A 17043-nucleotide genomic window follows, 5' to 3' on the forward strand; every position below is an offset into this window, starting at 1 on the left:
TCGCTGTAATTATTCCTCCTGTTCATACTGGCTATTAAAAGATACCCCTCAAATGCACTTTCAATGTAAGTGATGGGGGCCAAAATCCAGTGTCCAGACTCATTTAGGGCAAAAATGAATTTAAAAGTTTATTTCTGCACATATAGAGGCTTGTGGATTTTGTCCATTACTTTCATTGTAAAAGCATTATGAAGGCATCTTCTAATGACAAGTATGAACAAGAAGAATGATCACAAGATAAACCTGTTTCAATGTTCATTTTGGCACCGAACTGTTGTTTTAAGACAGACTTGAAAAATGGTGAACCCATCCTTTGAGACTAACCACAAAAAAACATAGTTAACTTTATGAAGTTAAGTCCCCAATTTTTAAATATTTATCATCTGAATGTTTTTTGCACAATCATGATTCTTGTTAATAGTTTAGTGCACCTTGAATTTGCTGAATGACGAGCTGTAGATATTAACCTTCAATATTCATTGACTGAACCTACAACTTTTAGAGTAGATGTTTTCCTTTTATAATTTCAGTAGACTACAGCACATTTAAAAATTTAACCAGTACGAGTGCTGTAACACCCTCAACTAGTTTTCTATATTTAAATTTTTGTTATTTCTTTTAAAGGAGCAAGTGTAGGGCTGTTACTATTGCAAGTTCCAACGTGTACAAAAATGGCTGGTTTTGTCTAAAAAAAAAAAAGGAAATCTAAAGCTATTTAACTTGAAATACAGAACTGAGAAATCTATTAAAAACCACAAAAATCAATTTATTAACCAGTTTAGTCCAATTGATTATACCAAGTTAATTCCAAAGAGCCATAGTTCTGATTCATGACATTCAAAAAAGTCAAAATTCCTTTCTTTTTAGCTCAATTAAATTGTCTAGATTTATTCAACGCAATTTACAAAAGCAAGAACGCACTTGCTGCCTAATTACAGTACTATTTAACTGCAACTGAACCAGAAATTCCTTAAGGTGGACCCCAAAAAGCTTGCATGTGATGCTGAGAAAACAAGGCTAATTCATGGCAAGTCTGAGCAGCTGCTTCACAGAAAAGATGACATTCATGAAAACCGACTGATTCCTGTTGTGCTAGCATGATATTCCAGACATAAAAGTGGCTGCCATTGTTAAATAGTCAAATACATGTATTTTAATCACGTAATTTCTTACATTTGTACAATACATGCTTTGCTATTGACAGTGTCTGAAAGACTTGAAAATGTACATTTCCATGACACCAACACGGAACAATTTTGGTAGCCACAATAAAATATGTAGTCACATCTGTAATGAAAGTATTGTATGACAGCAGAGTTTTACATAGCAAACAGGATAAGGAAAGCGACCATCAAACAGAACAGTCCCATGGCTTCAGACAGGGCAAATCCCAGGATGGCATAAGAGAACAGCTGCTGCTTCAGAGATGGGTTCCTGCAAACAAAAGCAAACTGTCAGCACATTTATGAAAGGAGCAAAACACCAGAAGTATGTTAAACCAAGTATTTTTCTAATATTTCAATATACATGCAGGTATTGTGACAAAACTAAAGCGAACCTAGCATAGCCAATGATGAGACTGCCGAACACGGTCCCAATTCCGGCACCAGATCCAGCCACTCCGACCGTGGCGGCTCCAGCACCAATAAACTTGGCAGCGGTGTCAATGTCCCTGCTGACAGCGCTGGTCTGGAAACCCCTCAGTGCAACCTGGGTGAAGGGGCTCTGTGGCATCACAGCAACAGTGCTCTGTAACAAGAACAAACAAAGACTGAACATCCACCTTTTAAATCACTCAATTAGCCTAACGATGCAATTAACTGCCACACATAACAGTGCTGAAACAAACTGTTTCACTGACAAACAAACTTAAACACAATCGCCAAACATCAATTATTAATAATGTTGTCAAATAAAAAAGAAAAAAAAGATCATATTTTCATTTTCTTCATTTCAAATTCAAAACTTGAATTTCATACTCTTGAAATCAAGACAGGGCTAGATTTGTTTGTCTTCTGTTTCTGATTTGAAAGTGCCAATTATCCAACATAGATCTAAATAACCTGGTACAAAGGTATGTTGACATGTGCAGTTCCACTAGAAAGGCTTCTTACCTCTGTTTTGACATCAGGCCTGGACAGCACAGAGGCAGACAGGGGTCTGTAAAGAGCCCGGGAACCAGCACGGACCTGCAGCGACAGAACAGGCACAAAAGCAGTACAGATTTAGCTCCCTATAAGACACAAGCTCAATAAAAACATCTAACTTGTTGTTGGCAGCCATTTATTAATTGTTATTAGATGTAGTTGTATACAAATGGGATACAAGTAGCATACAGATGACACTCCCTTTTCCCTCCCTGCCTTCTAGTTTAAGCTTCAGGACTGCAATGGAAATAAATCATGTAACTATATTTTGATATCCTGATGAGTTTTAGCACTAGTATTTTAATTTATTGAATAAAGGAAATCAATAAACTCCAAGCAAGCGGCTGCACGCACAAGAGCAGGTGAAAGACACCTTCAGAGTCACTTTGACAATCACGGTGTCATTCACTGCAGTGTACACATTGTGTGACCTGTGGCATAGACTGACTATTGTCAAAACTCACTTGAGTTTAGCTAAAAGGTTTCCATTTAATAATATGCAGTACCAGCAAGCTACAGAATACCTTGATAAGAAGATTACTAATGAGCACATCTATTTGTTAAGAAATATGACCTTGGAAAATGACTGAGAGCTCAGCCTGCATGTATTAAGGCACTACCAATACCCTTATAAGCTTAATAATATTGTCTGTATTAATTGCACAGGCCTGCTTGAGAGTAAGAACTGAACTGAGCATTAACATCGGCTAACAGACACTTGAAATGACCTTAACTAATGGCTATCATTGGACATGTCCGCCAGCAGCTACAACATTGGCATACCAGCAGCTTCTTTAAGACATCTTTAAATGCATCGTGTAAATTTGCAGTAGAGCTGCAACATCAGCGTATAAATGCCTGCATGTTAGTGTGTGCTTTAGCATTAGCTGGGTAGCCTGTAGGCCTAGTCTGCAGATACCCTTGCCAGTCAGCAGCAGTCAAGTTCAACCAGAGGCCCACTCGGATTTAACAAAGATATTAAGAGAGCAGGACTAAAATTCACAGCACAGAAACAGCAGTAACAGGTCTACTCACCAGAGCCGGCGTGGAGACGAACTTTGCACAGGCGTACATTTTCTACTTTAGGTAGTTATAACCGGTTCGGTCAATTCTGGTTGAAGCCCGGGTCTCTCTCTGCGGAGGGAAGACCGTACAAAATTAAGGTCAAACGGGTGTTAAAACGCTCCACAGAGAAAATAAAGTCATTCACATGTACATTAACATCCACTCTGCACGCTGCCTTCACTTACGCGCTGCCAAAGTGAAGTTTAACAGAGGATGAAAAAGGATTTGTAGAGAAAGATGTCTCCTGGTATACTCACCGACTGTAGAGGTCGAACCACAGTGAACGAATGCGCATGCGCGATCTGATGAATGTAGACAGGCCCGGATGATGACAGCGGAAGGTCATTTCACATAAACTTTATTTAAAAAAACAACCAGAATTAGTTTTTAAATCAGGTCAAAATATACACAAGATAAACTAATACTTAATGTATTTATTTTTTAAAGCAAAAGAAAAAATATATGTAAAATGTATTCTAGGTGAAAAGAGCTGCTAGATTTAAATGTCAAATATTAAATAGAATAGAGTGAGATGTAATGTGCAAAACACTGACCAGTTAAATTAATGGTAAATGTTAAATTGAATAAAGTTATTAATAATTATAATGATACTAATACTACTACTACTACTACTATTAATAATAATAGTAATAAAAGTTGTGTTAATGTTGTGTGCCACCATCAAAGATCACAGATGCACAATTATGAGATTAATACATTAATAAAGAGTGTAATGTCCATGACGGGGGATAGAGTCTGTGTCAGTGGGATCTGAGGACAGTGGCAGGTGATAAGAAACAATTTTTGTGGTGTGACGTTTTGGTCCTCACAGACCTCAGCCTCTTGCTGGAGGGGAGCATTTCAAGAAGTTTATGTCCAGAGTGGAAGGGGTCCGCCTCAGTTGGACACTGCTTGCCTCAGTGTCTTGAAGGCATGCAGGTCTAGGAGGGACAGCGGATTGCAGCCGATCACCTTTTTGGCACAGTGGCTGATACACTACAGTCTGCCCTTGTACTTGGCAGTTGCAGAAGTGTGTTAGATGGTGATGGAGGAGGTGAGGATGAACTCGATGATTTTGGTGTAGAAGTGCACCATCACTGACTTTGGCAGGTTCAACTTCTTCAGCTGCCACAGTAAGTACATCCTCTGCTTATAGCTTTCTTAGTGAGGGAGCTGACTTTCTGCTCCCATTTAAAGTCCTGGCTGACGATGGTGCCTATAAAGCATAAGGACTCCACAGTGTTGACTGGCGAGTCACACATAGTGATGGGGGTGGGTGGGGCTGCGTTCCCTCAAAAACCCACAAGCATCTCCACTGTCTTTAAAGTGTTGAGCTCCAATATTAATAAAATATAAACCACCAAGCTCTGCACAAACACATTACAAACATTAACAAAATGTAACATTTCCATTTTGGTTATAAAACAGCAAACTTAACAAACTACTCAGTCCAGCACTAGGCATGATGGGAAATGAGAGCCATTGCTGCACTGCCCCCACCAGTGGGTTGCCTGGTCTTAATAACTCACCTGTTTAACAAAAAGTCTGCAATTCGATAAGGAGGCTGCCTCTGCTACCTCTGAGGCTGTGGGGTCTCTGCTCCCTGCCTGTCTTCATTATCCTCCCCATCCATAACAATCTGTGGTGGGGTTGTCAGTGGAGTGGTATTGGGTGAGATGGGATGGTCTGCTGTTCCCCTCTGTTGGGCCAGCGGCAGTAGGTTGCCAAACAGTCTCCATCATCCGCCACCGGAACACACAACTTCACCTGGTATACAGACAACTGCTCCAACACTTCACAAGGGCCCATCGTGGTGAGCTTAGGTGAGGTGCCCTTCATTCTGGCTTGACAGTAGACCCACATCTTCTTTCCTGCCAAAAAGGAGAGACAGCAGGTATTGAATGCCCACTTTCTGCCGTCCCCATGCATCCACCTGATGCCATCTAGCAAAGTAATTTGCTTCAACCAGATGATGACGGAGGTCCAGCAGGTACTCATGCCAAAGCCCCTGGGGCAGCTCGGCGCTGGGGGGCAGAGGTGTCCTCAGCTTCCGTCCAAACATAAGAGCAGCTGGTATATATCTGGTACTCTCCTGCACTGCTGACTGGTACACCCACAGCACCATGGGCATGTGGTGGTCCAAATCGCACTGGTGTTGCGAGATAACAATCGCTAGATGGGTGATGAGCATTCAATCACCCTTACCATGGAGGGGTGTTCTCCCCCCCGCCCCCCCTTCAGCAAACAACAGTGCCTTGACATTCTGCCCCTGGTCACTGTGCAGCTCCTCAGGAGCCCCAAAACGGAAGCTGCTCAGCTTTTGTTATTGCACTCAGGTACAGCACACAACTCAGGTCACTAAGTCAAGTAGTTTCAACAACATAGCAGTTCCTGGAATTGTTGGTAGAGAATTGCCTGAGAATGTCCACCCTGACCTGCACCATGGGAGCCCCCACTTGGTACTGCTGCAGCGGGGGCACAGGAGCATCTGGTCAGTCTTTTACGGACAGTGCAGGCATCACTGAAGTGCACAAACAGTTCAGTGTCCTGTGTGCAACCTGGTTAGTAGAACCACTGGCATAGTCTGTTCAGGGTCTTAGCCACTAGTTAGAATATATGGTCCCACTCTTCCTGGCGTTGATAGTGTCTGCAGTCCACCCCCTCACAGGGGTGTCAAGGGCATCAGCATTGGTGTGAAGTTGCTGTGCCTGGTGCTGGTTCTTAAAATCATAGCTCTGCAGGGCTTTGATACACCTCACCACCTGGTCTGCCAGGCTCCTTAAAGCTGAGCAGCCAGGTGAGGGAGGCGTGCTCATTCCAGAGGAGAAAACATTGGCTGTAGAGATAGGGGCAGAAGTGGTGGAGTGCCAGGACCACTGCCAAGAACTTGTGACGAGTCACACAGTGACATCAGCTGCTGCTGCTACATTTCTTTTAACATTGTTATGCCACCTATGGGAGAAATTTTACAGAGGTTTTGTGTAAAAGTACGCTGCAAGTGAATAACATGCATATGTCTTAATTTTGATCAGAATGAAAACCATGACATGACAAAACCTCTGACATGTTTAAAAAGACACATAATGGCAAAATGGCACAATGCCTCAGTCTCAATCAGGAGATTGGGAGCAACTGTAAGCAATTGCATTTTTGTCATCTTCTACTGACTATACTTGGGACCGCCCTTAACTGGGACTGAACTCACAACCTTTGGATTTAAAAGGGGCACTAAAGTAGCAACATCCTTAAACACTGGATTATGTGACTATACTACCTGATGACAAAAGATGACTCTTTTTTAATGTGCATATCTATTTACATCATGTGAAACATATAAGTGTGATAAGTTAACACGGTTTCTAGACAACTTAATTTGAAGAAAAAGGTTTTTTTTTAATGTACAATGACAATAAAAGTATCTATCGATCTATATCTTATGCATGTGTTTCTGCATGTCAGTATGTTATGCTGTTTTGTTTGTGAGACAGAGCCAGTGTTGATAGTGTTCAATCAGCCTCAATCAGGAGATAGGGAGCACATTTATTTTTGTCTGGGTTTGTGTCATCTTCAACTCTACTAAGTGCTGCCCTTAACAGGGATAAACCCATAGCTTTCAAAAAGGGACATTTATTAGGCATTATCATAAACCACTGGACTACATGGGTAAATTACTATCTTTAGGCAAAACGTTACTGTTTCTGCAAGGAGAAACTGGTTCACCCCTTTATGATAGTTCATAGTATTTGTATGTCTGACATGTGGCACAGCAGTAACAGTAAACTCAGAAGATAAGATCAGATTTTTATAATTAGACGTTTAATTGCATAAGGATTGCAGCTCTGACATTCTTTTAAAAAGGGCACTGGAGTCGCCCTGCATGATGGTACATAATGATGATGTTAACCAACTTTACAGGGCAGAGTTATGAGGAGCACAGCCCTGATTGCTTTCAGCAATCACACAATAATAAAAAAGTGAGAAGAACAAAGTGTTCTGTACCTGCAGCAATCACACAATAAGTGGAAGAGCTAATAATAAAATAGATAGGTTCATGACCAGAGTCACCCACTGGGGGCCTTGGGGCAAAAATATGTTAGCGCCTATTGATCCCTGGTGGTAATAGTCTGCACTTTAATATAAAACTATTTTGACGGTGATAACTGGGATGGAAATCAATTCACTAATACTGATAATCTAGAACTAGAAAGCTTGCACAACTGGGTGATCAAGAGAGAGGGAGCATTCATATTGAGAGAAAAAGGTAAAACAAACTAAGCCTTCTGGCAATCATTCAGTGTATTTCTGTTTAAATACACTGGTGACTGCAGCTTCTGCTAACAGTGAGACACAGCTGTAACCCTGTGTCCAACATAGTAACAAGCAGTAGTACAGTATTAAGTAATAATCAAGAGAACGGGGCATTATTTCACAACAAATAATGATGCACAATGAATCTGGGGCCCTTAGGGTCCTGTGAGGGACTTACTCACTTTGCCCAGTCTCTGTTCAAATCTGCAGAAATTGTGGTGGGGACCCCAAAGTTTCCAAAGATTTTAAACATGTCAGTCTTGGGTTTGAATACATCACAACTTTAATTAAGAGCTGGGACAACCAAATGCAGAATGTATGATAGTAATGATATGCAATATAAAGATTTTCTTTAATATCAAAACTTAAAAACTATTAATGCTAAATATCTAAACAATTCTAATTAGCAATGGCATGGGAATAATCTATTGTCTTGTTTCTCTTAAGCATAAGGATGCCTTTAGAGAAGTTCAGTATTTAAAATTATAATTATTTGAGTACAAAAGAACTGTTGAAAAGTTGTCATCTCAGCATTAAGATTAAGATATGTTGCTACTCAGCAACATCAGACCTTGCTAACTGTGTAAAATAGGGGTCTCTTCCCACATCACCTTCACGAATGCACATTCTTGGCTGTAACATTCCTGTATATTATGGAAAACCAGGACATAATGGATATTTAGAGAATTGTCCAGGTCTGTCTTGAAATAACACTCAGGTACCCAAATGAACATTGAAACAGGTTTTGTTGTTCTTGCTGTAATCATTCCTCCTGTTCATTCTGACCATTAGAAGATGCCTTCATAATACACTTACAATGTAAGTGATCAGGGACAAAATCCAGTCCTCCTTCTGTACACAAATCTATTTAAAAGTGTGTCTGAAGCTAATATGAAGCTTCTGATAAATTAATTAAATCAACGTTAAAGTCTGCTAATGTCTAAGATCATAGCATTGCTTTAAAACATCAAATTTTAAATGCTAATAAGGACTGTATAGCAAATACACAGCATCTAATAACCCAATTTTTTTATTTATTAGTCTAGAACTTATGGTTGCAGACAGCATTAGTTTTCTCCCTCACTGTAACAAAGCTTCCTGCTGCTGTCCACTACCATCACCTGTTGTGGTGTGAATTTAACACTCTGTCCAGAGGGACTGATGGCTCAGGGCCCTGTCTGTGCATCTCGGAGGCTGATGGTGGAGCTGTAGGCTACCGACACCAGGCGGATTTGTAATCGTGATGAATGACTCCACAGCAGCTGGTCTGTGATGGAAAGGTAATGAGCACAGGGAGTCTGTCTTTGCTGCAGGCTGGCTTTAAGGGAAGAATTTCCCAGTGGCTCCTCAGGTATGATCTTTTCAGTTTTACAGCGAACATGAAGCCAGAGATTCCTGACCTCATGAGCATTGAGTAGAATCAGCTGGTAGATCAAAAATGTCCCAGAAATGTTGAAGAGCTGTTCGGTTTTTTATACTATCTGTTTTATCCATTTATTTTCTGTTCCGGTTTCTTTTTTGTTCAATTCCAGTCTGATTCTATTCAAATTTGGTCATATTCTATCCTATTCTGTTTAACTCTGTAGTATTCTCTTATGTTTTATTGTATTCTGTTGTATTCTATCATGTTATGTTCTATTCTACTATTTTTGCCCTGGTCTATCATATTCTACAATGTTCTGTACTATTCTTTCCTGTTCTCTTTTATTTCATGATGTTCTGTTCACTGTTCTTGTTCTATTCTAACCTGCTCAAATTCTATGTGTTTGGAAATATTGTATCCTGTTCTGTTTAACTCTGCTCTTTTCTATTCTCCTATGTTTTATTCTATCATGTTCTATTCTGTTTTCTTTTCTATTCTGTGATATTCTATCCTGACCTGTTCTATTCTATTTTGTTGTGTCACTTTTTCTCCATTCTGTTCTTTTCCATGAACACAATCTGTTCTATGTTTGAGCTTCTTCACTTTACGGGGTTGTGTATAGTTTCCTTTCAAAGGCCCATATCTCTTGCTCACATTTATAATAATGTGTTAACAATAACCTAAAAAATTATCAAAAATCAAACATTTGCATCATAAAATATTCAACATAATCTGTTTAGACTGTCTTGTGAAATGTAATTATCGTCTGATTCGGTCACATCCGGGTTATTGCACAATTCATGCACAGCCTGAGACTCACTGTACAAGTCAAATGTTTGAACACACCTTTCCCTTCACTTGAATGAGATAGGAGTGTCCAAATTTTTGACTGGTACTCTAAATGGCTGGAGCATCACTTGCAAACAGGTTGCAACCAAAAGGTAATTCCTATAAAACACCAGTAGAGGGTGCAATAAGGTCTAATGTGATTGCTGCCTTTTGTTGCAGGGGTCGTGGTAACTCCACAAAAGAAATGAGAAGCAGATTTTTCACTACAACATTGTTTTAAAATGATTAATCAGAACAATACAGATTTTTCTTCTTCAAAAACACATCATCCTATAGATACTTAGAATACTTTTATCCCATAACTGTACCTCATTTCTAAACTTCTTAATCCTCTTTTTAATTACGTACATGCAGAAGCAAAAGCAAAGCAAATATGACATAACTCTCTTTAAATGCGTGCTGCTAATATTATATTTCTGTAAATTCAAATCTACAATGTAGAAATGTAGTGTAAAGCCCAAGTAATGCAGCCACTTATAGGTCAGAGCTAACCATATGATAAAACATGAAGATTTACAATGAATTAATTGCAAGACAGCACATATCAAAGTGGCCGTTAACTACCTGGGGTCAATGTCATACTGTGTAATTAATCGGGCAGCGGCTGTGTGGTCCTACATGGCTGTGGAAGGTGGAGAGAGCAGCCGATCTCACGCACCACCACCCCCCTTTACCCACCTTTTACTTCCTCCCATTCAGAGGACGCACGCACTCGCTGTCTGAGTTCTTGCATAGAACACTCTGAGACATTCCATTTGCATGCCCGCCCCATCAAGCTGGATGCACTCAGACTGGTAATAAAAGGCATTGACCCCCTTAACCTTTATGAATTACAATTTGTGCCTGCAGCACGTCCTGTCAGAGGCCTCAGAAAAGCAGGCACCTCAGCCGGGGTGTGTGCGTGTTGTTTTGCAGTTGTTAAGGAGAGGGGAAAAGGTTTTTACAGCTCCTCGTCGGAGCTCCTGACAAGCAGGGAGGAGGCGGTCTGACAGCAGAAGCAGGGTAGGGAGGGACTGCAGCGCTGCTGATGGCTCCATGCTAATCTCCATCCCTGGATGCTGCACGAAACTACTGAGGCTCTTTTCTTTGTCAAGACCAGGGATACATAGCCTGTAGGGCTGCAGTTCACCTGTGTTATACCTCTGATTTCTTACTTTCCCGTACATCATGAAGTCCCTTCTTTTTTAGGTATTAACTGAAGCAAATAATAGATTAAACCACAAAGCCTCTAATGGAAACATCTGGTTGGTTTATATTACAAGTCATTTGTATAATAGATTGAAACTTGTCTGAATCTGTTAGCAGAGAAGAATAATCAGGAAAATGACACTAACTACAAGGTTAAAACACTTGTTAATTGTTTTTAGAAAGATAAATGTCAAGGACTGAACAATGGGACATTATTGTTATCCACATTATTCTTTTTTTTTGTAGTTGCAGAGTCAATTTCGCTATTCTATCTTTACATGCATGCCAGCAAAGATTGGCCATCTTTTGATCTTTCCATTTACTTATTTAGTCGGTTCAGATTCAATTATTCAGAAAGTCTCAAATTAAATATATGCAGCATCACCACAAGACAATTCAGTGACACAAAGCGGACACAGACACACCAATTAAACATAGAATTCAAAATCCATCAAACGAATGAGTGTCACAGGCATCAGTTTGGTTTGCAGTTCATGCGAGTGGTTTTATGCATAGTACTGGATACCATCCTATCCATAATAAGAGCTGTATATAAATTAGTTGGAACTTAAACAATCTTTTCTGTAGCTCCAGCAGCTACATTTTCAGCTTCATGGATGAACAAATCCTGGTTAACACATTACCTTCCGACTACAAAAACCAGACTGTTGACGCAGTGGTAGTTGTGGTTCTTATGAGAGTTAAAAGTTTGAGCCCACACTTGAATATATATCACAGTAGATTCAGAGGTGACTTTTTGGTGCTCTGCCAATTAATGGCGGTACTTAAGTTCATTGTTGTTGTTGTTATAACGTACCAAGATATGTACAGTGGACTTAAAACTTGTGGGAGTTTTCCACATCCTTTTTTTATACGGTAAAACAAAAAAAAAATTCTTATGATGATGGTTTTAAGTAATGTTTTCTTTCTTTGTAAAAGATCTTAGTAAAATAAATCATAATATCAACTTAAATTGAAACTGAATCCAGGTAGTTGTTTTATGGAGTCGTACACAAACTAAAGCCCTGCGAAGATTCAGCTTTTACAAGTCTAAAGAAAAACACAATTCTTTAGCGTCTGTGGGTCACACAGAGAACCTGAGAACACTTTTCATTTAGTGTGTCGACAGCCTTCAAGCCTCCGGTCCAATAATCCACACTAGGAGTCGACAGGCACTTCTCTCTTCCTTCTTACCGCACAAAATCATCCCCTAGAAATGCACTGCGTGTTCTTCATCTCTGAAAGATTTAAAGGACATTAGCATTCACAAAATTGATTTTTCAACAAATCCATAATAACACTGATCTTTGTACTGCTGGTGAGCAGAGCAGCTGGAAGTGGAGAAGAAATGCTGAGAGTTGCAGTATTATTAGTCTTTATTCTGACTTTTTAGATAAATCTGCAGCCCCTCTTTATCCACTGGATGCCCTATATGCTTTGAAATACTCAAGTGAACAGATTTTTATTAAATAATTCCGTATCAGGAGTACTATAATGCCAAGATTGTCTGCTTTAAAAATAAAATAAAACTGACATTGTGTTCTCACAAACACTGGCATGAACTGAGCTTTATTCCTCTTTCCTTCCTCTGTTTAACATCAGGAAATTCAGGCAGTGACTGTGTGAACAGGAGCGTGGCTGACAGGGGCAGCCGTGCGATGATTGGTTTACGGATCTACGCTTTCTCTAGTGACTTCAAGGTCACTAAGATTTACAATCAAATGGCTTATGACACTTTAGTAAAAGCCAGCGAAAGCTGATGACAGAATAAGAAAACAAGCCGGGCCACTTTAGAGGAATCTGCTTGACCTCATACTTTGCTCCATTACTAGGATGTGCTGTTGTCAGTTTTTTTTTACAACACCTAACAAAGATATGCACGTTAGTTTTAGCAGACAGAAGGTTGTTAAGGACGGCATATGGAGAACGGATTTGATAGACAGACAGTATATGGTGCACATTGTACTGTAGATTAGAAGAACAGTGCGTTTCAAGCTCCAGTCAAACTACAGTTACAGTCTACTACACAAAAGAGCAATTAAATATGATTTAAAGGCCAATCTGTAATGGCAGTGTGCTGCCCCCTATTGAAATATTATTGCCCTACTACTTACTGTTTTAGATGGTGTTTAGTGTGGTGTTCTGTCTAGTTTAGCTTATTTCAGCCATAGGTGTGAAATATACTGCCTGAACTTTTTATTCAAAGAGTAACAGCTGATGTGTATACTTGAATTTGGAGGCTGTCAGAGCTTTTTCTTCTTTTGTACAACAAGTCAAATCTGTATTTTAAAATAATGATAACATTTAACTGATATTATTTTCCATCTATACTGTATGTCACTCTTCAGCTAATTTAAATACTTAATAAAATTAAAAATTAGTGTACAAGCAAAAAATAAATGCAAGCTTTGTTTTCAATCATTAACACAATTACATTACCAACACTGAATGTGAAACCTGTTACAACATAAGCTGATATTCAAGGCATGTTTATTTAGCACTCATATGGAACGCTGTTGATTCTTTATGGGACGCATATGGCTGCTTTTATTGTGCTCAATTAAATTGCTTTAAACTAGAATTAACTTTTTTGGAGAGGCAATCCATTACACAACATCTCCTTACTTAGAGCTGTTCACTGCACGGCTGCTGCAACCCGCCTCCTGTGCACGGCTCACCGATCAGGTTGTCAAATATGAGGCTGTCACAACAATATTTAGTGAAAGAGCCCTTCCTGCTTTTAATGGCCTGACCTACATCCCAGTTCAGAGAGCTAATACAGGCAGTCTGTTGGAGGTCCTGGAGCTGCACAATGTCACTCACAGATGCCCAACTCAGCAAGATCCGGAATGCTCAATTAGTTGCTTTTATAGGCCCCATTAATATGCATTAACTCTCTTTCCAATTCACAAGAACAGACACACAGTCGCTGCTGGTGACTTATCAGCCAGGTAGCACAGATTTTTTTTAACTCTTTTCAGAACATAATGAATTTTGGCATCATAAAAACCAATTGAAGAAGTAAACAAAGAGCAGAATCAAAAAGATTACTTAGATACATAGAACTTGTACTTTTCTACTTGATGCTACTTTGTTCTAGTCTGCTACATTTCAGGGGGAAATATTGTAACATTAACTCCTTTACATTTATCTGACAGGTTTATTTACTACTTGACTTTGTCGATTAAGAATTTTAAGAACAAAACATGAAGATCATGTAACATTTGTACAGTTTAAACTACCTAATAGTGTATAAACTTGTTAAAATTAGCTCCACCTCAACAAACCACAACATAAAAATGCTACTTATACATTAACATCAGCAATAATAATCTAATAAATTGATATTCACAGAGGCCATTTTTTCTGCATTGAATACTTTTCCTTATGATATTTTAAGTACATTTTGCTAGTAATACTGCTGGACTTTCACTAAAAGGTTACATTTTCAGTGGGTTTCTTAAGTAAAAGTATTGAATACTTACTTCACCACTGTGAGAGTATGGGTTACAAAATACAAATATGATGAGGATGTAGACCTTTAGATTTAGTGAAAAAACAACAGGACACAGCAGTCACAAAGATCATCACATTTACATATAATCCCTCAGCCAGTCTCAGCTCTGCTCTCAAACCAAGACAACAGATAGCTCACCACGGAAACCTACACAATCTGGTACCACTCCTCCCACACAATAAACCAATCTGGCACACAGCAAGCCGAATCAATCATGGCACTTTATTATCCTGTCACTAGTCTGCTTCCTGCAAGTGTGTTTACCCTGTCCATGGCCCTGCGATTGTGGCTGTTCAGTGTACATTAAGACAGACATAATTGAGATTGTGGGCGGCCGAAAGTGCAGGGCTCAACCTGTTGTCGTTAATCTGTCATATTGTCAGGAGTCACGGCAGCGGTGACCTATAGGAGGCTCCACCTTGAAGCCACGGCTGATGGCGCTTTGTTCTTCATGGCATAGGCCCTCACCTATTTTAAGTTTATTGGTTTGCCACCAAAGGAGAACTCAAAGAAAGTGTGATGTGTTACCCCACCTCTGACTTCAATTTCTCTGCTCTGGTTCTAATCCACGCAAGGTACTTTATGATTAGGAGTGACTCTCTTAAAACTCATCACCTCTATGTTATTTGCAGGTATTCATGATTTGAGTGATTAAAGATCAGGTTTATTATGTGAAAGTGTTATCAGGAAAATTAAGTTGGAAAAACTCAAAGGAGCTAACCGTCATGACCAGCATAATGAAAGCTTAATACTTCTCTTTGTAATATGCTAAATTATACAGGCAATCAATTTGAATTAATTGGTAACCCTTCAGATTGCAGCAGTTTCTCTTTAAATTAGATTACTGATAGTTGTGCTGAAAATTCGCTATCACTTTGTATAAATTAAAGCTCTGGAAAAGCATTTACAAAATAACAAGATATAAATGAATGCAATCGTACTGTTGGAAAAGGTGCTTTTTACAATCACACAACATATTAGAAATAATAGCTAAATCTTGCCTCAGAGGCCTGTTATTAATTACCTGGCAAATAGGACCTGTCTGTTTTCAAACTGAGTTATAGTGGTGGCGAGAGATCACCAAAGAAAATTAAATAGCAATCAAAGTACATTTCTATCATCATAATTCTGATTGTCAGGATCACCTTTCCCAGGATGGCTCACAGCAGAATAACAAATCCTACTTTTTATTAAGTGGCTCCATTTGCTACTGTTCATGTTTCATATTTATGTTCTATTACAATTGTGTCATACATGCATGCTACATTCTAGTTATTTCTGGTCTACAAACATGATTTATTACACATAGAAATATGAGAATGCTGCTATGGAACTGAATTTAATTGATAGTTGGCAAACACGTAGCTTCTAAAGAGTAATCAGAGGCATCCCCTGTGCAGAGCAGGATGGTATGTTTACGCCACGCTGACACAAAAACAGCAGCAATAACACGGAGCCCCTGGAAGGTTTTTATCACATCAAATGTGCCTTTTTATCCAGCCTTGATGCTGCACTGCAAAATTTCACAAAGTGATGACTTAAATCTAAAAGAGGATGTAAGTATCTGGCTCTGTGTCTTCAGAACGTGGCTTCTTTTATAGCAGGAGGGGGGGTTATATCAGCCTGGAGACCCATAAGTTATGAAATGTCAGGATCCTATGCATTCTAATTGAGTGTGGAACAGTTAATGGCTGTGGAAATTCAGCCGCTTGACGTCTTATTCCCCTGTGTGCTGTTCCACAGCCAAGCCCATGAGCCTCAATTAAATGACAAAATGGGCCCATTCTTGAAAATAACAACAATAAAAACACAGGCCTGTATGGCAGTAATATCGGGTCTCACCTTGAATCAACAATGGTCACAGCTTGCAAATGGCTTAACAGAGACATGATGAGGAGGAGTGGGGGGGTAAGCTATGTGAAATGTTTCTTGGAAGTCGAATATTGAATGAAGTAGTAAAGTGTACATATATTATGTAGGCAGTGTGTTATAATATATTTTAGAATTAGCGAGAAATAGTTTAATTACTCAAACCTCAAACTGACGAAAGCAGGTAAAACTCGATCGGCCCACTGTACCCACAGGACTTTCACAAGTTTTTCTCAGGCTCAGGCCTAGTTTTTCTACCAAACTAGATCATGTCCCAAAATACAGTATATCATATATACAAAAGTTAAAGTCACCTATGTGTTACTGAGTAAAACTTTTAAAATCCAGAATCAATAACGCTTAAACCTTTTCCCCATTTTCAGCAGATGTCTGCAATCTATAAATACACATGGAGCATGTCCTATTAAATCCTGTGATATGGTGAGGGGCTAAATATTGACCCAATCCTGATTGGAGTAGATTTTTTTCACACCCTTGCTTATTGTTTTTATGACTCTTTGACTTTAACCCCTTTACTGCTTCACCGATTTCATGCAACAAACAATAGCTTTTCAATAATTCAATTTATAGCGCGCCATAAATGGAATTCAAAGGACAATGCTGTTGAAAATGAACCCGGACGATGCTTTTGGCTCCAGCAACACCCTGGTTGCCAGAGGAAAGAGAGAATATTTATTTTACGGTTGCCTCACATTCCTATTAAAACGAGGAAGCTC

General features: G+C 39.3%; 1 protein-coding gene across 3 annotated transcripts in view; it reads right to left on the bottom strand.

Annotated features, from left to right (window-relative positions):
- Positions 1-115: 115 nt before the first annotated feature.
- atp5mc3a (ATP synthase membrane subunit c locus 3a) overlaps positions 116-17043 on the bottom strand; it is a 33402-nt gene continuing 16474 nt past the window's right edge. Inside the window, exons 1-5 of one of the 3 annotated variants that reach the window (XM_062431238.1) lie at positions 3470-3520; positions 3183-3281; positions 2115-2189; positions 1559-1749; positions 116-1434 (exon numbers count right to left, since the gene is read on the bottom strand). In XM_062431238.1, the coding sequence (XP_062287222.1) occupies positions 1320-1434; positions 1559-1749; positions 2115-2189; positions 3183-3221 (420 nt within the window). In that variant the 5' untranslated portion in view covers positions 3222-3281; positions 3470-3520 and the 3' untranslated portion in view covers positions 116-1319. Of the gene's footprint in view, positions 1435-1558; positions 1750-2114; positions 2190-3182; positions 3283-3397; positions 3521-17043 lie in introns of those variants that run through there. The other 2 variants (XM_062431239.1, XM_062431240.1) reach the window with 2 other exon arrangements.

The sequence above is a fragment of the Scomber scombrus genome, chromosome 13 (assembly GCF_963691925.1).
Source record: "Scomber scombrus chromosome 13, fScoSco1.1, whole genome shotgun sequence".
NCBI classification, from domain to species: Eukaryota; Metazoa; Chordata; class Actinopteri; order Scombriformes; family Scombridae; genus Scomber; species Scomber scombrus.